Source organism: Salmo trutta, chromosome 36 (genome assembly GCF_901001165.1).
Source record: "Salmo trutta chromosome 36, fSalTru1.1, whole genome shotgun sequence".
Taxonomy (NCBI): Eukaryota; Metazoa; Chordata; class Actinopteri; order Salmoniformes; family Salmonidae; genus Salmo; species Salmo trutta.
In genome coordinates, this window is record NC_042992.1 from 41,373,910 (window position 1) to 41,401,111 (window position 27,202).

A 27,202-nucleotide genomic window follows, 5' to 3' on the forward strand; every position below is an offset into this window, starting at 1 on the left:
AATGAGTAAAAAGGTACATCATAAAAGTAAAAGTTTTCAAAAATATAAATAGTAAAGTAAAGATACCACAAAAAAAACGATTTAATTAGAATTTTAAAGTAATTTTACTTAACTTCTATGGGCTAGGTGGGACGCTAGCGTCCCACCTGCGGGACACAGCCAGTGAAATATCAGGGCGGCAAATTCAAAACAACAAAATGTCATAATTCAAATTTCTCAAACATACAACTATTTTACACCATTTTAAAGATACACTTCTCCTTGATGTAACCACATTGTCCGATTTCAAAAAGGGTTTACAGCGAAAGCAAAACATTAGATTATGTTAGGAGAGTACATAGACAAAAATAATCACACAGCCATTTTCCAAGCATGAACATGTGTCACAAAAACCCAAAACACAGCTAAATGAAGCACTAACCTTTGACGATCTTCATCAGATGACACTCCTAGGACATTATGTTACACAATATATGTATGTTTTGTTCGATAAAGTTCATATTTATATCCAAAAACAGCATTTTACATTGGCGTGTGATGTTCAGATAATGTATTCCCACCAAAACAACCGGTGAATGTGCACATCAATTTACAAAAATACTCATCATAAGCGTTGACAAAATATATAACAATTATTTAAAGAATTATAGATAGACTACTCCTGGATGCAACCGCTGTGATAGATTTTAAAATAGCTTTACGGAGAAAGCACATTTTTCAATATTCTGAGTACATAGCTCGCCATCACAGCAAGCTATACAGACACCCACCAAGTTCGGGGTCACCGAGAATTAGTATTATAAATATTCTCTTACCTTTGCTGATCTTCGTCAGAATGCACTCCCAGGACTGCTACTTCCACAAGAAATGTTGTTTTTGTTCGAAATAATCCATATTTATGTACAAATACCTCCGTTTTGTTCGTGCGTTCAGAGCACTATCCAAAGGCATAACGCGCGAGCGCGGTACCAGAGACAAAAAGTCAAAATGTTCCATTACCGTACTCAATCGTTATGGTATTTTTAAAGTAAAATTGTGATAATATTCCAACCGGACAATAGCATATTCATTCAAGAAGAAAAAGAAGGAGCGGCGCGCTCGCGGGATCGCGCATATCCAATCCCTTTGTCTCCAGGCAGTCCACTCAGTGACTGAGCTCCTATTATCTGCCCAGTGACAGGAGAATGCTGAAAGAACTTTCTGAAGGCTGTTGACAGACAATGGAAGCCTTAGGAAGTGCAACGTGACCCCACAGAAACTGTAGTTTCGATAGAGAATCAAAAGAAGAACTACAATTCTCAGACTTTCCACTTCCTGGTTGGATTTATCTCAGGTTTTTGCCTGCCATATGAGTTCTGTTATACTCACAGACACCATTTAAACAGTTTTAGAAACTTCAGAGTGTTTTCTATCCAAATATCCAAATAATATGCATATTCTCGTTTCTGAGCCAGAGTAGTAACCAGTTTAATTTGGGTACGTTTTTCATCCGGCCGTGAAAATACTGCCCCCTACACCTCAACAGGTTAATTACATTACACCACTGCTGCCAGCTACAATGTCAGGGCCTGTGTGCACTGCAAGGGAACATCCCATCTCCTAAGGTTCTGCCTTAGAAGAAATGTTGTCATTAAAAGCGGCATATAAAAAATGTTGGTTTCATATCCATACACATTTTTCATGAGAAAAAGTGTTTCACGCCTTGTCCTTGTCACGCAAAACCCTGCACTCTCTCCGGTGCTTGACATCGCCGGTCTACTAACCACCAGTCCTGGCAACCCACATTGCGCACACCTGGCAACCATCATTGCACCCCATCATTAAGCACACCTGGACTTCATCACCACCCTGATTACTCTCCCTTCATATAGCCCTCACCAACCTCAGTCATCAGGCAGTATTGGTTCTGTTTTCATTTCCAGATGTGTCGCTTGTTTTGTAACTCTCCAGGTTTGATATTATTAAACTCACCATATGCACCTCCTTCCTGACTCCCTGCATCTTTGTTACAAAGTGCTTGGTACTTAAAGTGGAACTGACTGTGTTTTAACTTCTTTGCAGATATGAAACAAACAAAATCATATCAATCAAATATCAAATTCACAGTTTATGCTTCAAAACTAACTTCATAATATGTTTTAAAAATAGGTTATTTTTGACGTACAGTAAGGCATTGTTGGCAGAATAGATAGATGCAGTTAAATGCATGAGTAATATAATTCACCAATACATTTCTTGGTAATCCCAAAAATATTCCTATCAGGTTCTAAATCACAGCTGGTCTGGTACATTGTTTGCTGCCTCCACCCATTCGGCTGTTTCAGTTTCAATGACTCAATATTTGAGCAAAAACGGACGACTGTAACTAAGACTGGGAATGTCAATACAATCAAACTAGCGAGGGCAATGATCACAAGTCAGTGGCTAATAAGCTAGTACACTTGTCACACACAAGGCCCACGGGCCGAATAGGACACACAAGCAAGTATAAATGACTCAACAGTTGAGTCATCTACTTTATGAAATTACAGTCTGATGCACTCGCATCAGTGAATTCAACTTCAATTTTGCTGCTTTCGTGTGTCCCGTTTATAGCGTCCAGTGGAGGGAAAGTGTACAGGTACATGCCACAGTCCTAGCTAGGCTACATAAAATGTTGCAGTCATTTTGGTTTTGGTTTTTAAAGCTTGACAATGAACAACCAAAAAACTAAACATGGAACAAAACCCTATGCTGGCTACTCAACTACAATATATGGCAAGTGCGCTGATTGAGTTTGACACCCCTGGGCTAGCGTATCTATTTATGTAGCTACTAGCTTTTTATTTAGCAAGCTAAATATACAGTGCCTAAAGATAGCTAGCTAGCTGCTGGGAGGATGCTGTCATTGGAAGAATGGGTGAGTGACTGACTTTTCCCTCTCATATTGTTTTTCGGTGGCTACAGCTAGAGATGCAGGTGTCATGCAGGTGTCAATTTGATAGCTAGCTATGCTGAACTTAAACAACGTTGTTCCCTCGTTAGATTTTAGCTCATCTCGCGCTAGCATTAGTTGTTGATCTTGTTGTTGATGTGCATAGGCAACCGAGGGTGAGAGAGCCTACCTTTTCATGGTTGTTTGATCAATAGGACTGTGAAGTTCCCAAACGTAAGAGGACTCCCGAGGTATTTACATATTTACACTGTATTTTGTGGCTTTTGGAGAATTAGTTCTAAAGATTTAAAGTCGTGCTGTTGCTACTGCCTGTAAACACACAGTCGAGTTCAAAGCTGGATGTTGATCCAAGATGGAGTAGCAGTCAGGCGTCTTTGTCTTTGTCTTGTCGTGTCCCATGTATATATCTTTTTATATTTTTCTTAGCCTCAACTTCAACATACTCTCCTGCAACCCGCCTCACCCAAAGCGGTATGAATCTGCTATTTTCTTTACTTTAGAACCGGAATCCCCAACAGAAGCTAGCCAGCTAACTAACTACTAGCTAGTAGTCAGCTAGCCACTGCTAGCGGTCATCAGCTAACTTTAGCCCAGACAACCCCTGCCAGTCTGCTCAGGGCGATTCAACCCAGAGCATATCGGACTTATCTTTTTCTCCATATCTCCGGATTCCTACCACCACTCCTTGGGCTACAATACCTATTTTGCCAATTGGCCTGGATCCCTTTTACTGCCGATACGGAGCCCGGCTGATTCATCACGACTGGACTAGCGGCGTAATCCACCCGAGGGATTTTTTCAACAGGCTCCTCCATCGCAACGTCCCCTGAATGTCCATCTGCTAGCCTGCTAGCCGCGGCCCGCTAGCTATCTAGAGCATACCGGACTGTTCGCTGAAGAGGTCCATCAGCCAATTTCTTGGGCTACTATACCTATTTTGCCAATTGGACTGGACCCTTTTACTACACGGAGCCCTGCTGATCACTCACGACTGGTCTGCTGACGTAACCGCACGAGGGGGCTACAACAGACTTCCTCCGTCGCAACGTCCCTCTAAGGCCCTTCTGATAGCCTGCTAGCCCCGGCCCACTAGCTGTCTGAATCGCCATGTCTCCAGCCCGCCTAACTACTCACTGGACCCTATGATCACTCGGCTGCCCATGCCTCTCCCTAATGTCAATATGCCGTGTCCATTGCTGTTTTGGTTAGTGATTACGTGGTCCCGTGTGGCTCAGTTGGTAGAGCATGGTGTTTGCAATGCCAGGGTTGTGGGTTCGATTCCCACGGGGGACCAGTACAGAGAAAACATTTCATGAAATGTATGCATTCACTACTGTAAGTCGCTCTGGATAAGAGTGTCTACTAAAATGTAAATGATTATTGTCTTATTTCACTGTAGAGCCTCCAGACCTGCTCAATATGCCTAAGCTAACCCTTTCGTTCCACCTCCCACACATGCAGTGACCTCACCTGGTTTAAAAGGTGTCTCTAGAGACAATATCTCTCTCATCGTCACTCAATGCCTAGGTTTACCTCCACTGTATTCACATCCTACCATATTTTTGTCTGTACATTATGCCTTGAATCTATTCTAACGCGCCCAGAAACCTGCTCCTTTCACTCTCTGTTCCGAACGTACTAGACAACCAATTCTTATAGCCTTTAGCCATACCCTTATCCTACTCCTCCTCTGTTCATCTGGTGATGTAGAGGTTATTAATCTAGGCCCTGCAGTGCCTTGCTCCACTCCCATTCCCCAGGCGCTCTCATTTGTTGACTTCTGTATCCGTAAAAGCCTTGGTTTCATGCATGTTAACATTAGAAGCCTCCTCCCTAAATGTGTTTTATTCGCTGCTTTAGCACACTGTGCCAACCCGGATGTCCTAGCCATGTCTGAATCCTGGCTTAGGAGGCCACCAAAAACCGTGAAATTTCCATCCCTAACTATAACATTTTCTGACAAGATAGAACTGCCAAAGGGGGAGGAGTTGCAATCTACTGCAGAGTTCTGTCTTACTATCCAGGTCTGTGCCCAAACAATTCGAGCTTCTACTTTTAAAAATCCACCTTTCCAGAAACAAGTCTCTCACAGTTGCTATGGACCACCTTCTGCACCCAGCTATGCCCTGGACACCATATGTGAATTGATTGCCCCTCATATATCTTCAGAATTTGTGCTGTTAGGTGACCTAAACTGGGAAATGCTTAACACCACAGCCATCCTACAATCTAAGCTTGATGCCCTCAATCTCACACAAATTATCAATGAACCTACCAGGTACAACCCCAAATCCGTAAACACGGGCTCCCTCATAGATATCATCCTAACCTACCTGCCCTCCAAATACACTTATACTGTCTTCAACCAGGACCTCAGCGATCAGTGCCTCATTGCCTGCGTCCGTAATAGGTCTGCGGTCAAACGCAGACCTACCACCCCTCATCACTGTCAAACGCTCCCTAAAACATTTCAGTGAGCAGGCCTTTCTAATCGACCTGGCCCGGGTGTCCTGGAAGGATATTGACCTCATTCCGTCAGTAGAGGATGCCTGGTTATTCTTTAAAAGTGCTTACCTCACCATCTTAACCTCTTGACGGTCGCCTAGGATAGGGGGCACTACAGCGATTTTTGAAAAAAATGTGTTCCCATTTTAAACGGCCTCCTACTCAAAATCAGAAGCTAGGATATGCATATAATTAATACTTGTGGATAGAAAACACCCTAAAGTTTCTAAAACTGTTTGAATGGTGTCTGTGAGTAGAACAGAACTGATATGGCTGTCAAAAACCCGAGTCCGATCGTAACAGGATGTGGAATTCTGAATTGCGGACTCAACTTCATCACTTTGCCTATAAATCACACCGTGAGCAATGGTTCATTGAGCACTTCCTATTGCTTCCACTAGATGTCCCCGGTCTTTACAAAGTGGTTTGAGTCTCCTACTGTGAAAACTGACTGAATGAGACACTGTGGAAAGTGGTCACATGAGGAGGGCCATCACCATTATGACGCCGGCGCCCCTGGCTACCCTCCCCTTTCGAAACGTTTTGAAAGACAATGCAATCGTCCCCCTTGTATCTTATTGGAGCTCTGGTTGAAAAAGGCCCTGAAGATTTATGTTATACAACGTTTGACATGTTTGAACGAACCTAAATTTTAAAAAAATGCATTTTGTTGAAAGAGAAGTCCCGCGGCCGACAGAAGTTTTGGAGCAGCCTTCAGAACGCGCTAACAAGAACAAGCTATTGGGACGTAAAGGATGAACTTTTTCCAACGAAAATACATTTGTTGTGGACCTGTGATTCCTGGGAGTGCTTTCTGATGAAGATAATCAAAGGTAAGGGATTATTGACAATAGTATACAAGAGTAGATTTGATATGCGATTGTTCCAAGATGGCGCTGACCTGTAACGGTAGCCTATTTTTCTGAGTATTGCATCCCCTTTTATCGCAAAGTGTGATTACCCAGTAAAGTTCTTTTTAAATCTGGCATTACAGGTGCTTTCAAGAGATATTCATCTATAAATCTTAGAATGACAATATTACATTTAAAAAATGTTTTCGAATAGTAATTTAGTAAATTGTAGCGTTGTTTCACCGGATGCATTTGAGGGAAAATAGTTAGTCAACGTCATGCGCCGATGTAAAATGCTGTTTTTATATATAAATATGAACTTTATCGAACAAAAGAATGCATGTATTGTGAAACATGATGTCCTAGGAGTGTCATCTGATGAAGATTGTCAAAGGTTAGTGCTGCATTTAGCTGTTTTTTGGTTATTTGTGATGCATGTGGTTGGTCGGAAAATGGCTATGTGGCTACTTTTACGATATACTCCTCTAACATAATCTAATGTTTTGCTTTTGCTGTAAAGCCTTTTTGAAATCGGACGACGTGGTTCGATTCAGGAGAGGTGTATCTATAAAACGATATAACATAGTCCTATATTTGAAAAAATATATATATTAAATTTTGTTATGCAAATGGCGATAGGATTTTTCGCTGGATGTCCGTCCCGAGCCCGACCAGGGGTTAACGAGAGTCTTGTCTTTAAAATGCTGTAAAATAGTCATATGTTTGAGAAATTTAAGTAATAGCATTTCTAAGGTATTTGAATAATGCGCCACAGGATTCCACTGGCTGTTACATAGGTGGGACTATTTCGTCCCGCCGACCCTAGAGAGGTTATTAAATATGAATGCCCCATTCAAAAAATGTAGAACCAGGAATAGATATAGCCCTTGGTTCACTCCAGACCTGACTGCCCTTGACCAGCACAAAACATCCTGTGGCGTTTTGCATTAGCATCAAACAGCCCCCGTGATATGCAACTTTTCAGGGAAGTTAGTAACCAATATACACAGGCAGTAAGCAAAGGATAGCTTTTTCAAACAGCAATGTGTAGCACAAACTCCAAAAAGTTCTGGGACACTGTAAAGTCCATGGAGAATAAGAGCACCTCCTCCCAGCTGCCCACTGTACTGAGGCTAGGAAACACTGTCACCACCGATAAATCCACGATAATTGAGAATTTCAAAAAGCATTTTTCTACGAATGGCCACGCTTTCCACCTGGCTACCCCTACCCCGGTCAACAGCCCTGCACCCCTCACAGCAACTTGCCCAAGCCTCCACCATTTCTCCTTCACCCAAATCCAGATAGCTGATGTTCTGAAAGAGCTGCAAAATCTGGACTCCTACAAATCAGCCGGGCTGGACAATCTGGACCCTCTCTTTCTAAAATTATCCACCAAAATTGTTGCAACCCTTATTACTAACCTGTTCAACTTCTCTTTCGTATTGTCTGTGATCACCAAAGATTGGAAAGCTGCCGCGGTCATCCCCCTCTTCAAAGGGGGAGACACTCTAAACCCAAACTGCTACAGACCTATATCTATCCTACCCTGCCTTTCTAAGGTCTTCGAAAGCCAAGTTAACAAACAGATCGCCGACCATTTCGAATCCCACCGTACCTTCTCCGGTATGCAATCTGGTTTCCGAGCTGGTCATGGGTGCACCTCAGGCACGCACAAGGTCCTAAACGATATCATAACCACCATCGATCGATAAGAGACAATACTGTGCAGCTGTATTCATCGACCTGGCCAAGGCTCTCAACTCTGTCAATCACCACATTCTTATCGGCATACTCAACAGCCTTGGTTTCTCAAATGACTGCCTTGCCTGGTTCACCAACTACTTCTCAGACAGAGTTCAGAGTGTCAAATCGGAGGGCCTGTTGTCCGGACCTCTGGCAGTCTCTATGGAGGTGCCACAGGGTTCAATTCTCGGGCCGACTCTTTTCTCTGTATACATCAATGATGTCGCTCTTGCTGCTGGTGATTCTCTGATCCACCTCTACGCGGACGACACCATTCTATAAACTTCTGGCCCTTCTTTGGACACTGTGTTAACTAACCTCCAGACGAGCTTCAATGCCATACAACTCTCCTTCCGTGGCCTCCAACTGCTCTTAAATGCAAGTAAAACTAAATGCATGCTCTTCAACCGATCACCCCCAAAGCCAATTCCTACCTTTGGACGCCTTTACTTCCTGTTCTCTGCTGCCAATGACTGGAACGAATTGCAAAAATCACTGAAGCTGGAGACTCATATCTCCCTCACTAACTTTAAGCACCAGCTTTCAGAGCAGCTCACAGATCACTGCACCTGTACATAGTCCTTCTGTAAATAGCCCATCCAACTACCTCATCCCCATAGTGTTATTTATATATTTTTTGCTCCTTTGCACCCAAATATCTCTACTTGCACATTCATCTTCTGCACATCTATCACTCCAGTGTTTATTTGCTAAATTGTAATTATTTCGCCACTATTGCCTATTTATTTTCTTACCTCCCTTATCTTACCTCATTTGCCAACACTGTATATAGACTTTTTCTAATGTGTTATTGACTGTATGTTTGTTTATTCCATGTGTAACTCTGTGTTGTTGTTTGTGTCGCAATGCTTTGCTTTATCTTGGCCAGTTTCAGTTGTAAATGAGAACTTGTTCTCAACTAGCCTACCTGGTTAAATAAAGGTGAAATAAAAATAAATAAAAAGCGAATGATGGCATGCCCATGTGGTAAATGGCTTATTTGCATATAAGCCTAATGCAGCTCTGATTGTGTATGGAGCACCGGTCTGAGTAGACTCCGATCCTGGACAAGATAGATGTTTATTTAGGTTTTATTTGTGCTATTAATCTATTAATTGTTCAAACGCATGCCCGCTTTCCCCCAATATATTGCGTGTCATTCTTCCTGGGGGTGTATATGACTTTTTAAAGATAACATGTTGCTAAAATGCTGTCAGTTCCAGTTTAAAGGGATACTTCAGGATTATCTACTTCCCCAGAGTCAGATTATGTCACGCCCTGACCTGAGAGAGCCGTTTTTCTCTGTTTGGTTCGGTTAGGGTGTGACATGGGGTGGGCATTCTATGTTTTCTATTTCTTTGTGTTTAGCCAAGTATGGTTCCTAATCAGAGGCAGCTGTCTATCGTTGTCTCTGATTGGGAATCATACTTAGGCAGCCCTTTTTCCCACCTTCGGTTGTGGGATCTTGTTTTTGTACAGCTCAGTAAAGCCTGCAGAACATGACGTTCGTTTTCCTTTATTTGTTGTTTTGATTTAGTGTTCTGAGTTATAATAAATATCAATCATGAGCACATACCACGCTGCACCTTAGTCTCCTCTTTACGAAAACCGTCACAGATTAACTCGTGGATGTCAATTTTATGTCTCTGCTTGCAGTTTGAAGGAAGATGCTAACTAGCGCAAGTGCTAACTAGTGCAATGACCGGTAGTCTAAGGGTATCTGATATGCTAGCAGATATCCATAGACGTCCAGTCAGCGCGGCAACACTTGAGAAACTACCTCTAACTTCCTACTAGACACAAAGACAAGCTCATCTGACTCTGGGGAAGTAGATAAAGGGCCTCATTGCCAAAATCCCTTTAATAGTTTCAGTAGACTACATGGATAAAGATACTGATGTGCTTCACCTGCAAGACAGTAAATTCTGCTTCAATCCTATTCCAACGACTTGACAAACTTTCACAGGACAGCTATAAGGGCATAAGTAGACATCCCCTCTTCTTACTCATGTTGGAAAGGTTTAGCCATACAACCATAGAGTAAAGTTCCACTAGAATCTGCTTTAGATACGTGTTCTGGCCAGTGATTCCAAGTGTGTGGTGAGAGATAGAGGAAGAATGTACATGCAACTAAAACCATCACAGCCAGCCCACACTGAATGAAAGGCCTGTATTATAGCAGACCAGACCAGACGAGGGGGTATGGTACAAAGCAATTGAAATTAGTCATCAGTCATTCCACCACATGGCACAATCACAAAATAACCCTTTTCACGAACCATTTGTTTCCATCAGCACTCAATTCGAGGGAAACCTCCATCAATAAGTGTTTCCATACAGTGTACACTGTCCCAAATAGCACCCTATTCCCTACATAGTGCTTTTGACCAGAGCTTAGGGAATAGGGAGCCATGGAATGCAGCCCAAGACAGGACAAAATGAATCAGTTGCAGACAGATACAAAGTGCTGATCAGTTTCCATGTTTGACAGGAGTGGTTAATGTTATTAAGCATTTGGTTTGGATGTTTTTCCAAACTTATGTCACATCTAATTTGGCTTGCCAAACTAACCACACTGTTGTAAAAAAACAGGGAATCTATTGTGTCTGAATTGAATGGAGGACATCAAAACAAGACTGATTTGATGCTATGAGTGTGTCTCACTTGATAAAAACTTTCCATATGTCCACAACTAATGCAAAAAATTATGTGGGGTGAAAGTTGAAACTGGACATGAAATTATGAACTCAACCAGCTTCATGAGGAATGATTTTCCAACAGTCTTGAAGGAGTTCCCACATATGCTGAGCACTTGTTGGCTGCTTTTCCTTCACTTAAGGTCAAACTCTTCCCAAACCATCTCAATTGAGTTAAGGTCAGGTGATTGTAAAGGCCAGGTCATCTGATGCAGCACTCCATCACTCTCCTTGTTCCAATAGCCCTTACACAGCCTGGAGGAGTGTTTTGGGTCATTGTCTTGTTGAAAAACAAATTATAGTCTCACTAAGCGCAAACCAGATCGGATGGCCTATCAATGCACAATGCTGTGGTAGCCATGCTGGTTGTGTGCCTTGAATTCTAAATAAATCACAGACAGTGTCACCAGCAAAGCACCCCCACACCTCCTCCTCCATGCTTCCCGGTTGGAACCACACATGCAGAGATCATCCGTTCACCTACTTTGCTTCTCACAAAGACACGGAGGTTGGAACCAAAAATGTCACATTTGGACTCATCAGACCAAAGGACAGATTTCCACCGGTCTAATGTCCATTGCTCGTGTTTCTTGGCCCAAGCAAGTCTCTTCTTCTTATTGGTGTCCTTTAGTAGTGGTTTCTTTGCAGCAATTTGACCATGAAGGCCTTATTCACACAGTCTCCTCTGAACATGTGATGTTGAAATATGTCTGTTACTTAAACTCTGTGAAGCATTTATTTGGGCTGCAATCTGAGGTGCAGTTTAACTCTAATGAGCTTATCCTCTGCAGCAGAGGTAACTCTGGGTCTTCCTTTCCTGTGGCGGTCCTCATGAGAGCCAGTTTCATCACAGCGCTTGATAGTTTTTGCGACTGCACTTTAAAAAACTTTAAAAGTTCTTGAAATTTTCCGAATTGACTAACCTTCATGTCTTAAAGTAATGATGGACTGTCATTTCTCTTTGGTTATTTGAGCTGTTCTTGCCATAATATGGACTTGGTATTTTACCAAATAGGGCTATCTTCTGTATACCACCCCTACCTTGTCGCAACACAGCTGATTGGCTCAAACACATTAAGAAGGAAAGAAATTCCACAAATTAACTTTTAACAAGGCACACCTGTTAATTGAAATGCATTCCTGGTTGAGAGAATGCCAAGAGTGTGCAAAGCTGTCATCAAGGCAAAGGATGGCTACTTTGAAGAATCTCAATTACAAAATATATTTGAATTTGTTTAACACTTTTTTGGTTACTACATGATTCCATATGTGTTATTTCATAGTGTTGATGTCTTCCCTACTATTCTACAATGTAGAAAATAGTAAAAATAAAATAAAAACCCTGGAATGAGTAGGTGTGTCCAAACTTGTGACTGGTACTGTATATGAGAATTCAAAGAGGAAATGTAACCCTGAACAACAACCACTGTCAATCATTAATAAATATGATAAAACTGACAGCTTTGGTGGAAGGAGAAGCCTGTCACTATACATTACATTCGTGCTGGGGTTGTCGGTAGGCGTGTGGGACCCACCCTTCCTACAGACGGGGAGCCTCCTCCTGATAACACACCAATGGCTACATCTTCGACTCCGCTGACCCACCAAATATCTCTGCGTGTGCAAGCATATGATGGCCATTGCATAATGAAGATAGGAATGTTAACAAAACACAATAAATAATATGGCTTACACACGTGCACAGCAGGTTCTGATTTATGATGGAGGTGTATGTAGGAATACTATGAATCTTGGCGAGCTCTCTAAAGCAAGGCCAAGGTATTGAGACCTGTGGGCATCGGAAGGCAAAAATACTAGCTACTCAAATTCACTACTGTCATAGTTAATGCAGCAGCACGCCTCTTGGCTCGGGAATGTTTTAGTTGGAATTTATTCTTCGAGCATATGCAGTGCCTTCAGAAAGTATTCATACCCCTTGACTTATTCCACATTTTGTTGTGTTACAGCCTGAATTCAAAGGATTAAATAGATGTTATACACACTATAATGACCAAATGAAAACATGTTTTTAGACATTTTTGCAAATGTGTAAAAAATGAAATACATAAATATCTTATTTACGTAAGTATTCACACCCATGAGTCAATACTTTGTAGAAGCACCTTTGACAGTGATTACAGCTGTGAGTCTTTCTGGGTAAGTCTCTAAGAGCTTTCCACACCTCGATTGTGCAACATTTGTCCATTATTCTTTTCAAAATTCTTGAAGCTCTGTCAAATTGGTTGTTGATCATTGATAGACAACCATTTTCAGGTCGCCATAGATTTTCAAGTAGATTTAACTCAAAACTGTAACTCAACCACTCAGGAACATTCACTGTCTTCTTGGTAAGTAACTCCTGTGTAGATTTGTCCTTGTGTTTTAGGTTATTGTCCTGCTGAAAGGTGAATTAATCTCCCAGTGTCTGGTGGAAAGCAGACCACGTTTTCCTCTAGGATTTTTTTCCTGTGCTTAGCTCTATTCTGTTTCTTTTCATCCTAAGAAACTCCCTAGTTCTTGCCTATGACAAGCATACCTATAACATGATGCAGCCACCACGATGCTTGAAATTATGAAGAGTGGTACTCAGTGATGTATTGTGTTGGATTTGCCCCAAACAACAGTTTGTATTCAGGACATAATGTGTATTTCATTGCCACATATTTTGGCAGTTTTACTTTAGTGCCTTATTGCAAACAGGATGCATGCATGTTTGGAATAATTTTTATTCTGTACAGGCTTCTGTTTTAAAGTCTGTTTTAAAGTCACCATTGTTTTAAAGTCACCTGTTTTAAAGTCACCATTGGTCCATTGCCACAGGAAGTTTTTTGTGAAAAATATTAAATCAGACCCCCCCAACCCCCCACCTGCCCCCTCGACGGAAAAAAAAATCACAGCATCCCCACCCCCAAACTACTTTCCACGGCTAAGTATCGACCTCTAGCTGAAATCCCTGTGTTTTTTCCTTCCTTTCCGACAACCGAGTTAGGAAGGACGCCTGTATCTTTGTAGTGACTGGGTGTATTGATACGCCATCCAAAGTGTAATTAATAACTTCACCATGCTCAAAGGGATTATTAATGTCTGCTTTTTTAAAACCCCATGTAACAACAGGTGCCCTTCTTTGTGAGGCATTGGAAAACCTGTTTTTTTATGGTTGAATCTTTGTTTGAAATTCACTTCTCGACTGAGGGACCTTACAGATAGTTGTATGTGTGGGGTACAGAGATGAGGTAGTCATTCAAAAATCATGTTAAGCACTATTATTGCACACAGAGTCCATGCAACTTATTATGTGACTTAAGCAAGTTTTTACTCCTGAACTTATTTAGGCTTGCAATAACAAAGGGGATGAATACTTATTGACTCAAGACATTTCAGCTTTTCATTTTTTATTAATTTGTAACAATTTGGAAAAACATAATTCCACTCTGCCATTATGGGATATTGTGTGTAGGCCAGCGGCAAAAAAAATCTCTATTTAATAAATGTTAAATTCAGGCTGTAACACAACAAAATGTGGACAAAGTCAAGTGATGTGAATACTTTCTGAAGGCAGTGTATGTGCCCCTGGTTTTTCCAGAGGTCCAAATTATAATCTCATGTCATATATTATGCATGTGTTATTGCATCCAAAACTATCGCACAATCCTGTGACTCAAAAATGCCACGTGACATTGATCAGCCCACACACATATACCATAGTTGTATGCTGTATACATAAATCAGATGGGATGCATATCGTATCTATTAATGTTTAATCATAAACAAGTGTATAAACTGCACACTTCCAAAATGCAATAACTACCTTCTCAAAAAATACTGCAAGGAACAGATCTCAAATACCGTACATTGGTATGGAAGAGGTATAATATTATTTCAACACTGAAGATGGGGCCAAATTGTAAGTATCCCAGGCATAAATCAGTGGTTGTCTCCCTCTTCTGTTGAAAACAAGGCACTACAGAAACATGCCACTGTTGATCAAAAATTTTAATTGACACCATGAAGAATTTCTATACAAAATCGTCAAGTTAATCAGGGTCAACTAAACTTGAACTAAGCTCCCCCTCTTCACTTTATTTCAATACTTTTTATTGAGTTGTCAAAATACAGTTTATCCTTACACCATAAAGAAACCTTTGATGTCTCGCTTATCACTGAAACCTTTTCCTCTGCACATCTACCCTACCTCCTAATCAGCATTTTGACTACTAACATCCAAGGTCAACAATTAATGGAGTTCTGAAATGTTATTTGACAGTCATGTAAGACTGTGTAAAAAATGAAATGTGAAAACCGTTTGTTTCCAAGACAACAGACCAAAACACACAGGAGCCAGGAGCCCATTAACTAGTATTTATAGATGTGTGGTTTTGGCCAGAAACCTCTCTGGAGCACAAAAAAGTCTGTTAGAGCCTGAGTCAGAGGGGAAAGGGGGGTGGGGTGTGTGCTCACTTTTCTGGTAAGTGGAGCAGTTTTGTCAGCTAGGGCTGCCCAGTATTTCCACAAGATCCAGTAAATCCATCATGCTGTGCTTGGCTACAATTACAGTACTGTTATGCATTGGTCTAATTGGAAGGACATCAACCTACTACTTCAGACACACTAGTGGAAGTCACATACAATAAACCACACACACTATAGGTCTTGATAAGAGATTTGCTGGTTTTTTTTGTTCTCAAAATAATATAGCACACATGTTTTTAAACCATGGTAGGCTAAAACCACAATGATAACAATACAGTCTATATAACTTCTATTTAAATATTTCTGCAGAGATTACACACGTCTCATTTTATAGTTTTGCTACCCTGAGCGAACAGTCCTTTACCGTCTTGTTTACAAGTGTTGGCAGGGAATAGGTTAATGTTATCTGCCCACACCAACGCCTGCCTCCCTGCCAGAACTCCTCCTCTCCAGTGTTATATGGACGGAGTGTTGGACACTGTCGTGTTTACCTGCGCAACACATACTGTTGTACAGATGGGACCCACCTTTCCGCAGCTCATTTCATGGATGTAATTTGCACGTCCATAAAAAAATCCCTGTACGGGAGCCGCCATACCGGGAAGACATAGCAGCGGGAATATCTTTAGCATCCGCCATACCCAAACAGAGTCCTCAAGGCAAAAAGTTGTGCCGCTCGAGCTCCTCTTTGTCGAGAGGGAACGGCACTCGAAAACAAAAGTTCCCTTTCTATCTCTAATAGATTATCAAAAAACAAGTGGCTGTCGTATCAAGTTTCATGGAGTCAAATCTTCACGTTCTCAAACCCAGCCCACACTATTTTGTTTAGGGAAATTACCCAGCGAGCGCAGTCTCCCGTAGTTGCATTCTACTGTACATTCCCCGCCACCGGGACATTGCGTTCTTATTGGAATGTAATTCTAAAGGACATCCCCAATATAGCATTCTGTCTGGACTGTTTCAGTCCAACTGGCGATGTTTCTTTTTATGCTAGAGTGTGTAGGCCTAATGTGTTTCTTCCAACCATTAGGCTACATAATGCACCTTGGAATGGTGTCAATAGCACTAGTCACCAAATGCACATAAAGGTGTTACACTTCATGCATTTTAAACTGCCTTTTGGCACTATTTATTTTATACATTTACTATATGATTTAGCAGATGCTCTTGTCCAGTAATGAGTGCATACATCTTTGTACCTTTTTATACTGGTCCCCTGTGGAAATCAAACCCACAACCGTGGGATTGCAAGGCCCAGGCTCTACCAGCTGAGCCACACAGTACCCTTTTCCCGTACCTATATAATCTAATTACATATTATTAGACAGGCTTACACTTCTGAGATTGAATAGAAACTTCAGTGTAATTCTCAATCTGAGTTGTGAGGAGTTGTTGGGAGTTCTGATGATATCCTCCACCCATGCATTATAGGCTATTACATCTATTAGACATAAATTATTTGAACACAACCAACTGGTTTTCATTGCCATGGCACAGAATCCTCAAGTGCTCCACAGTTATCACACACAATTGTTTTCTCTTTCACAATCTTCAAATGATGAGTCAATTCAGTGTTCATTACTGGTCACATATAATATCATACCACTACATATCGGTAGGTTCCACTGGCAGGGGTGTCTTTCATGTACAATATTACTCTCCACCAGGTTGTCATCTCATGTTGACAAGGACATTTTTTGACATTTAATAAAAGGTGAGATGTGTCCATTTCTGCCTTGCATGGTTGGTTATTCAAAGGAAAACAGTTGGATGCCAATTATTCTCCAAAGTGTCTTTTATTGTTGTTAAAAATAAGATGAACAAAGGGGTACTTTTCCTGTGAGAAGAAGGCATTCCCAAACACCAGTCAATCATTCAAAACCATTTTAAATGGATGATAAGGATAAACTGCATTAGGGGTCCGTACATTTTTCCAAACCTGCTTATTCTTACTTAGTTCCTCAATGCATTCAATATAATATTCCATAAATGAAGCATACGCCTACAGCTGCAGTGTGAGTTGGTGGTTGGTTTTAGACTCGGCTGCTAAATCAGCCAGGATTAGATTATGGTTGCACTACATTTTCAATACATGTAGGTTTTTTGGCTCTTTTTCCCTTTTAAAGTTTTATCATCTATGTCATAAAACTATTTTATAGCATTTTTAACTAATAAATGAAGTAACAGAGAACATGAAAGGAAAGAGTGATAACAAAATGTACATTTCAGATAGAGAAAAATAAACATGTACTTTGAGCCATAAATAATGTTTTCGACTGCATTCAATTATTAAAATAATAAGACAAAATAATTTACGCATAGAGAGAAGGAAGTAAAGGATATTGGGAGATTCATAGGAATCTGCCCTTTCAGGTCACCTCCCTTGCACTTATCTGATTGTGCTAGGTATGGACGTCTGATAGGATCAAGAGATTGAATACAATTTTATAGCACACTAATTTTAATAGAAAACTACAAACTATGTTTAGGGCTACGATAGAAAAAGTTTCACATGTCAAAAAAATCATAATCCCTAGTCACAATGTAGACATTTATTGTCAATGCTGACTACAAATGTATTTTGTAGTCTATGAGACAGAAACCGTTTTGGCAGCATGAACGGATTGCTTTATTACCCTCTATTGCTATTAGGAGAAGCTATTGCCAACAACTTAAAACCCACGCCGAAGCGCTTAATTTGGCCAAAGATTTATGAAAACCTACTGTTTTTCATTTCTGGCCTGGGTAACGTAGCGTAAAAGCTATACAAATAATACACCCATTCACTCAGCAGAGATGTTAAAACCTTGCACTGTGCTAATGGATCTTTGATTGTTGATGTGCACACCAAATGGCATCCTATTCCCTATATTACACTACATTTGACCAGGGCCAATAGGGCTCTGGTCAAAAGTAGTGCACTATGAAATGAATAGGGTGCCATTTGGGACTGTGCCAGTGAATAGCACATATGCCTTCAAATCCACTGAGCCATTCTGGGACCCTGAGGAGAAGTCAAGGGGAACTTCCAGTATGTTATGGTTGTATCTAGCAGCCAGTTCTTTATTTAAACTAGTCGGGGGGAAACCTCCCCTATAGCTGAACTAGGTCAAAGGTCTACTTGTCAATCAAAGTACTGCCTTATACAAGTGCTCTCTGCCAGGCCATGTTTGTCCCTCCCCTCCTCATCCAACATGTGACCTATATAAGTATTTTCTTTGAATGTGTAATATATGTTAATCAAACATAAAAGCCATCCAATACTCTGCTAAAAGAAGTCCAATATGGTATGACAACAGTGAAAACAGTGCAATGACATAAGGTAGCATTAGCCATGAAACCACAAACATGATAGACTTCTGCCCTTCCTTATGCATTGTATGTAGTGCAACAGCTGCAATGCTGAAAGGAGACCAGGTCAAATGTAAAGCAGCTGAATATTAACATGCAGAGTTAGAAATAACGCAATGTTAGCCATTTCACAGTCAAACCAACATTATCGGTTAGTATGTCTAGTGGTGGATTCAATAAAATGCAGTAGCATATGTGTCGTCTTAAATAAAGATGTGGTTTATACAGTAAGGATATTACTTAACAAAACAAGTAGGGCTCACTTGAAAAAGGGATATCAATGTAAATGTGACTTCCCTGGTTAAATAAAGAATAAATAAAGTAGAAAGCTGTAGAAATCCCCATATCTAAATAGGCGGTTCCTCTGGTGAGTTCCTGTGAGACTGACCTAGTCTGCAATCTACCAGCGAGAACACTGGGAGATATGGATAGACCTGTCGTCTGTCTGGACAGAGAGCCATGTCCAACCATGATACGGTACGGTACTTGGCCAACATTCAGGAAAACAACTAATTTGACTCAAAAATATACAGCTTTACTTTATCATTGTCCTGTCCATCAGACTCATTGATTTAAAGTAGGGGACATATGGGTGAGTGAACAAGGCTAGAAGGTAAAATACTATTATCCTCTCTCTCTCTCTCCACACCTGCAGCCTTTCACTCAGGCATCCTGTAATTTGCCTCGGGGTGTGGCTGTCCCATTGTCTGCAGAGGAGAGCCTGACAGGTTCACTGTAACAAGCTGTGTCAACAGGAAATTACATTTGAAACAAAGAGGTGTGTCAAGTAAGTGCCATACATAGAGCAGTAGCTAGCTAACCTTTATGAGGTTATCGGAGTAGAATAGTGTGTGATCTATTCTCTAGAGACCAGAAGGCCCGAGTATATCCCATGTATAACTATTAACATTGTGAACATTCCATATAGGAACACTGTGAAAGCCTATTGAACAGGCTCATAAACAATAGAAGACTTGTTGCATAACTCAGTTATGTTTAGAAGGAGAAAGCCAAGAAGGGGGGGGAAAAAAATCAAAGGAGGATTTTCCACAATTCAGGGCTTTTGCGTTCACCTTGTAAGCAAGTCTATTCTACACAAGATCAATCAATCAAATGTATTTATAAAGCCCTTTTTACATCAGCCGATGTCACAAAGTGCTATACAGAAAAATTATTCAGATTTACCATGTAACAGATTAAACATTATTATATTATCATACAGTTCTCTAACCCACTACAACTCACAACTGCTCCACTCTCACAAAAATAACAAATTATCTTTACGTGAATCAAAATTATAAGGCCCAATGCAGTATCAAAGAATTTCTGGGTAATAATTAAGTACCTTTCTGTAATAGATTTCCATTAACCCCTTACACTCATGGAAATTGACCTATATGAATAGGGACACATTTTTATATTTCTAACAGAATAACTATAAAAAGCATATGCATGACCATGTTAGAAATTGAAATAGAACACTGTGGATATTATGGGGAAATTATCGGACCAAAGGTGAAGACACAACAGTCCAAACATTACGCTGCTGATTTTATGTGCATTTTACATTTACTGTAGTTTTCACAGCATTTGTTAATAAAGAAATCTGAAAATACTCTGGTTACATTCAGTAACATAATATTCATTGAAATGTGGGAGTATGTGCAAGATAAGAAAAAACTATTACAAGGGTTTGAGTGAGAGTTCTAACTGGTGTCTCCAAGTGGCCACACACCTCTCCAAACTGTGCACAGTTTCTAAGTAATTTCAATGCACTATTATGACTCACAGAAAGAGCCTTCAACTATAAGGTGCTTTTTTTTTGCTCTCCTAGCTTTGCCATTGAGGAACCAAAGCAAGCACACTTGTAGTTTTTCTTGGAACCCTGTGTTCCCACCATCATGCAATTACGGTTCATGTTTACGCAATTACGGTTCATGTTTACGCAATCCAAAAACGTTCAATTATAAATCGCAATCTGGGTCAGGTGGGGATCATTTGATGGCTAGCTAAGTTATAAAATATGATCTTACAGTGTTTGGCTTTCAAAAGGCCCTTCACACAAACTACTTGTAATTTTGGTGTGCATAGAATGGAGTCATGAATGCATTCAAATGCATGTTCCGTGGCAAATTTCCTTCACAATCTGATAAACACAGAAGATAGGCTCATTCTGTTCAGGGCAACCCAGGGTATAAAGCATGCCATCCTCGTAACTGTGGATCAAACATAACAATCATAAACGTTGATATTGTGAAGTGCACATTTGGACTCATGGGTGTGTGGTTTGCTTTTATGACATGAAAGCAGTATTTATTATAATTCTTAATGTCTGATCTTTCAGAACACATCAACTCCTCTCGATGTAAAGCATTTCCTTCACTCAGACACCAATAATGTGCAAAAGTAGCCCAATTATTAGGATACAAAAGTATGTGGACACCGTTTCAGATGAGTGGATTCTGCCATTTCAGCCACACCTGTTGCTGACAGGTGTATAAAATTGAGCACACAGCCATGCAATCTCCATAAACAAACAGTGGCAGTAGAATGGCCTTACTTTCCAACAAGTCAGTTCATCAAATGTCTGCCCTGCTAGAGCTTCCCCTCATTTCTCCTAACTGGAGATTTTCCCTGTCCATCTGCTCATTTGAATTCAATGCTGTCACTTGTCCACTCAAGCTTAACACTGTTGTCATCTATCGGCCAACCAGGTGCCCTTGGAGAGTTCCTCAATGAGCTTGACACGTTGATAAGCTAATTTCCTGACGATGGCTTACTACTCGTCGTACCTGACGAATTCAACCTCCTGACGTCTGCATTCGATTAATTTATTTCCAACTCTTTCCCCTCTTTGCCTCACCCTTTCCCAATCCCCTCCAACTCACAAAGCAGGCAATACGCTTGACCTCATCTTTACTAGAGGCTGTTCGCCTACTAATTTCACTGCAACCCCCCTCCAGGTCTCTCATCATTACTTTGTTTCCTTTACTGTCTCCCTTTCCTCCAACCCTAGTCACTCAGCCCCTACCCAGATGGTCATGTGCCGTTGCAATCTACGCTCTCCCACTACTCTCTCCTCTTCTATCCTATCATCTCTTCCTTCTGCTAAATCCCCCTCCCTCTTGTCCTGATTCTGACTCTTTGGCCCTACTCTCCTCCCTTTTTGCAACCTATGACTTGCACTGTCCCCTTTCATTCACGCCGGCTCGACCCTCCCTCCTGCTCAGTGGCTGAGTAACTCATTGCGAGCTTACAGAACAGGGCTGCGGGCAGCTAAGCGAAAATGTAGGAAAATGAAACTTCCGGCGGACGTATCCTTTCACTCTCTCCTCTCTACCTTCTCTTCCTCCGTATCCGCTGCTAAAGCAGTCTACATTTCAATCTTCTTTCCACATTCTCCTCCCTCCTTAATCCTCCACCCCCTCCCTCCTCCCTCTCTGAGGACAACTTTGTCAACCACTTTGAGAAGAAGGTTGACGACATCTGCTCATCATTCACTCAACCTATTGAGTCTACGACCTCTTTCTCAAAATGAAATCCTGCGACTAGTCAGGTCTGGTCGTGCGACAACCTGCGCAGTCGACCCCCATCCCCCCCTCCCTTCGCCAGGCCATCTCTGGAGACCTTCTCCCATTCCTCACTTCCCTCATCAACTCATCTCTGACCACTGACTTCCTCAAGAAAGAAACATTCGACTCATCTGACGTCAAACTCTAGACCCCTATCCCTTTCTTTTCAAAACACTTGAGCGTGCTATCTCTGATCAACTCTCTCGTTATCTCTCACAGAACGTTCTTCTTGGCCCTAACCCGTCAGGCTTCAAGATGGATCACTCAAACAAGACGGCTCTTCTCTGTGTCATGGAGGCTCTCCGCACTGCCAAAGATGACTCTCCCCTCATCCTTCTAGATCTATCCACTGCCTTCGACAAGGTGAACCATCAGAATCTCCTCTCAATCCTCTCAGGGCTGGGTGTCTCAGGTTCTGCACATTGTTGGATTGTATCCTACTTGGCAGGCCACTCCTACCAGGTGACATGGAGAGGATCTGTCTGCAACACACACTCTCACTAATGGTGTCCCCAGGGTTCGGTTCTAGGCCCTCTCCTCTTCTCTCTGTACACTAAGTCACTCGGCTCTGTCATATCCTAACATGGTCTCTCCTATCAATACTATGAGGATGATACTCAACTACTTTTATCCCTATGTCACCCAGTTAGCGAATTGCATCTCTGCGTGCCTGGCAGATATCTCAGCTTGGATGTCAGCTCACCACCTCAAACTAGACAAGACGGAGCTGCTCTTCGTGTTAAGTGTTAAGTAAAAAATAGATAAGTATAAAATAAAAGTAACAAATAATTAAAGAGCAGCAGTAAAATAACAATAGCGATGCTTTATACACGGCGTACCGGTACAGAGACAATGTGCCGGGGCACCGGTTAGTCGAGGTAATTGAGGTAATATGTACGTGTAGGTAGAGTTAGTGACTATGCATAGATAATAAACAGAGAGTAGCAGCAGAGTAAAAGATGGGGGTCAACGCAAATAGTCTGGGTGCCATTTGATTAGCTGTTCAGAAGTTGTATGGCTTGGGGTAGAAGCTGAGGTTAACCTCTTGACGCACGCCAAGGATATGGGGCGCTACAGCGATTTTTGAAAAAAAAAAGTGCCCATTTTAAACGGCCTCCTACTCAAACTCAGAAGCTAGGATATGCATATAATTAGTAGATGTGGATAGAGAACACCCTAAAGTTTCTAAAACTGTTTGAATGGTGTCTGTGAGTATAACAGAACTCATATGGCAGTCAAAACCCCGAGACAGATCCTAACAGGATGTGGAAATCTGATTTGCGGACTCAACTTCAGCACTTTGCTTATAAATCACACCGTGAGTTAGGATTCATTGAGCACTTCCTATGGCTTCCGCTAGATGTCCCCAGTCTTTACAAAGTGGTTTGAGTCTTCCACAGTACAAACTGACCGAATGAGAGTCTGTGGAACGTGGTCATAGGGGGAGAGCCATTACCATTATGATGCGGCCGCCCCTGGCTACCCTCCCCTTTCGAAACGTTTAGAAAGACAATGCAACCGTCCCCCTTGAATATTATTGAAGCTCTGGTTGAAAAAGGCCCTAAAGATTTATGTTATACAACGTTTGACATGTTTGAACGAACTTAAATATATATTTTTTGCACTTTCGTGAGGAGAAGTCTCGCGCACGACGATACATTTTGAGTAGCCTTCGGAACGCGCTATTGGGACATAAATTAACTTTTTCAAACAAAACTACATTTGTTGTGGACCTGGGATTCCTGGAAGTGCCTTCTGATGAAGATAATCAAAGGTAAGGGAATATTTACAATAGTATACAAGAGTAGATTTGATATTCGATTATTCCAAGATGGCGCTGACCTGTATCGCTAGCCTATTTTTCTGAGTATAGCATCCCCTTTTATTGCAAAGTGTGATTTCCCAGTAAAGTTATTTTTAAATCTGGCAATGCGAGTGCTTTCACGAGATGTTAATCCATAATTCTTTGAATGACAATATTACATTTTAAAAATGTTTTTGAATAGTAATTTAGTAAATTCTAGTGCTGATTCACCGGATGCATTTGAGGGAAAATAGTTTCTCAACGTCACGCGCCGATGTAAAATGCTATTTTTATATATAAATATGAACTTTATCGAACAAAATAATGCATGTATTGTGTAACATGATGTCCTAGGAGTGTCATCTGATGAAGATTGTCAAAGGTTAGTGCTGCATTTAGCTGTTTTTTGGTTATTTGTGATGCATGTGGTTGGTCGGAAAATGGCTATGTGGCTACTTTGACGATATACTCCTCTAACATAATCTAATGTTTTGCTTTTCCTGTAAAGCCTTTTTGAAATCGGACAACGTGGTTCGATTCAGGAGAGGTGTATCTATAAAACGATATAAAATAGTCCTATATTTGAGAAGAAAAAAAAAATACATTTTGCTTTGGTTCGGTTATGAATATGGCGATATGATTTTTCGCTGGATGTTGATCCCACATGCGGGACGAGCGTTCCAAGAGGAAGTATTTTGGACCTAGACTTGGCACTCCGGTACCACTTACCGTGTGGTAGCAGAGAGAACAGTCTACGACTAGGGTGGCTGGAGTCTTTGACAATTTTTAGGGCCTTCCTCTGACCCCGCCTGGTATAGAGGTCCTGGACGGCAGGAAGCTTGGCCTCAGTGATGCACTGGGCCGTACACACTACCCTCTGTAGTGCCTTGCGGTCAGAGGCCGAGCAGTTGTCATACCAGGCAGTGAATCAACCAGTCAGGATGTTCTCGATGGTACAGCTGTATAACATTTTGAGGATCTGAGGACCCATGCCAAATCTTTTCAGTCTCCTGAGGGGGAATAGGATTGGTCGTGCCCTCTTCACGACTGTCTCGGTGTGTTTGGACCATAATAGTTTGTTGTTGATGTGGACACCAAGGAACTAGAAGCTCTCAACTTGCTCCAGTACAGCCCCGTCGATGAGAATAGGGGCGGGCTCAGTCCTCCTTTTCCTGTAGTCCACAATCATCTCCTTTGTCTTGATCACGTTGAGGGAGAGGTTGTTGTCCTGGCACCACACGGCCAGGTCTCTGTTCTCTGCCCTATAGGCTGTGGTAGGGCGGGGTTCCCGTCCACGAAGCTCGCGTCCATTACAAGATGGACGTGATGGTGCTTGCCTACAGAGCAGCAAGGGGAGCTCCCCCGACCTACTTTCAGTCTATGTTCAAACCCTACACCACAACCCGAGCACTCTGTTCTCCCACCCCTCAGCTCCCGCTCAGCCCAGTCCAATTTGTTCTATGTCTGTGCATCCCAATGGTGAAACCCGTAATCCCTGAAGCTAGGACAACAGAGTCCCTACCCATCTTCCGAAAGCACCTGAAACCCTACCTCTTCAAAGAGTTGCTTTAATAACCCCCCCCAAAAAAACAACTCTCCTGACTCCCCCCTTTCTGGCTCTGACTTTGCTGATAGCTACTTTATTGAGGAACATTGTACATACTATGCCTGTGATATGTAGCTATCTTAAGATTAAATCACTAACTGTAAATTGCTCTCAATAAGAGCATCTGCTAAATGACTAAAATGTAAATGTCACAATGGAAAGCCAAAACTCTCGCCCATGCAAACGTGCTAGTTAGAAGGCCCTATGTAGATTGTATTTTCAACCAGCAACTACCAAGAAATAAAGCTGATAAAAATGTTAGTTGTTCATCAGCTGCTGTATAATATGATATAAAACACCAGAAAAACTGAATTTTTACTGCACTGGGCCTTTAAGGTTATTTTGCAATCATAGAGAATCATTCATTTCTCCGTAGCACATGTAAACCCATAACAAGACAAGAAAAGTCAGACAAGGCTGAGGCGGAACTATAAGTCTTGAGTCCAACTGTGAAGCAACGCTAGTCAACGAGAATACCACTGCTCCTACGTCATCATATTACAACCAGCATTTACAGGGTTAAACCCATCTTCTTGACATATCAGGAAATCTAGCTGGAAGGAGAAAAAAGAGGGGGAGCAGTGTGAAACACAAAAGCACAGAGGGAAGAGAGAGCAGACCATTTAAGACGAATGGTTAAGACTAGAGACCAGACCCGTTCACACAGCAGCAAACTCCTGATCTCTCCTCATGTGCCCCAAAGACGTACAGTAGCATCACCTTTCCTGAAAGACAGGAAGCCTCATAACAAGATTGTTATCCAGCTGGTCTTACCTTCTCTTAACTGCCTCCTACGTTGCCTCCACTGCCAAACAGCGATCAAATTGACAATATGTCCTACAACCACCAGGGTTGGGAACACGTTTCCAGGGGGGCTTGCCGACATCAGGCCTTGGACAGTGAGAAATCGCAGGCTCCAGAGATAAGTGGGAGGCCCTAGGGTGAAATGTGATGTGGGAGTGTAGGAAGGGGAGGCCAGCCAGGGGTGTGGTGCCACCGTCACGGACTTTAAACCAAAGAGGCAGCCAACTTTCGCGACTTACGAGAGAGCAGAGCAAAATAGCACCCCTACCACCTTTTTTTCTCTGTCTGATTCAGACTGCTGGCAAAAGTGGCTGAGCTCCCTCCCTCTCGCTCTTTCCCTCTCGCCATTCCTTCCTTCACAATCTCTGGTCTCTGCCTCTCGTTCGTACACTCACACCTACATTCTTCTCTTCTTCATTTAGCCTGGTACATTTAAGTCTATTCACTTTAGCTTTCAGGAAACAAAGTAAAAACTCATAATATAGTTAGAATAGTTTCCTCATCTTCTGTTTGCTATTCATACACCAACTGGTTTGCTTTGTTTCCAGTCAAGGGCTGTCTCACCGCAGCCTGTCTGGCAGCAGTTAATAATACATGAGACCTTTTTTTGTAACGCACACACTTAGGCCAGCCCTGATAAGGAAAGTAAGTGCAGAACATTGAGATTGAGATGTAACCCTGTCATGCTCATAATTATTCAATACAGGTTTCTCCTCACAAACCTCTAGTAGTAAGCTACTCATTATTTCCCACCATCCCCATGAGTCATAAAAAAAAGGATCTCACTTTTTACACTATTTATACAAAAGTATGTGGACACCTCTTAAAATTTGTGGATTTGGCTAGTTCAGTCCCACCCGTT

General features: G+C 41.7%; 1 protein-coding gene across 3 annotated transcripts in view; it reads right to left on the reverse strand.

Moving 5' to 3' along the window:
- The window catches only part of LOC115176116 (plectin), a 112,788-nt gene extending 86,206 nt beyond the window's left edge, over nt 1–26,582 (reverse strand). For all 3 annotated transcript variants that reach the window (XM_029735944.1, XM_029735943.1, XM_029735942.1), the window contains exon 1: nt 26,311–26,582. In XM_029735944.1, coding sequence (XP_029591804.1) covers nt 26,311–26,422 — 112 coding nt within the window. In that variant the 5' untranslated portion in view covers nt 26,423–26,582. The remainder of the gene's footprint in view (nt 1–26,310) is intronic.
- Nucleotides 26,583–27,202: the final 620 nt, after the last annotated feature.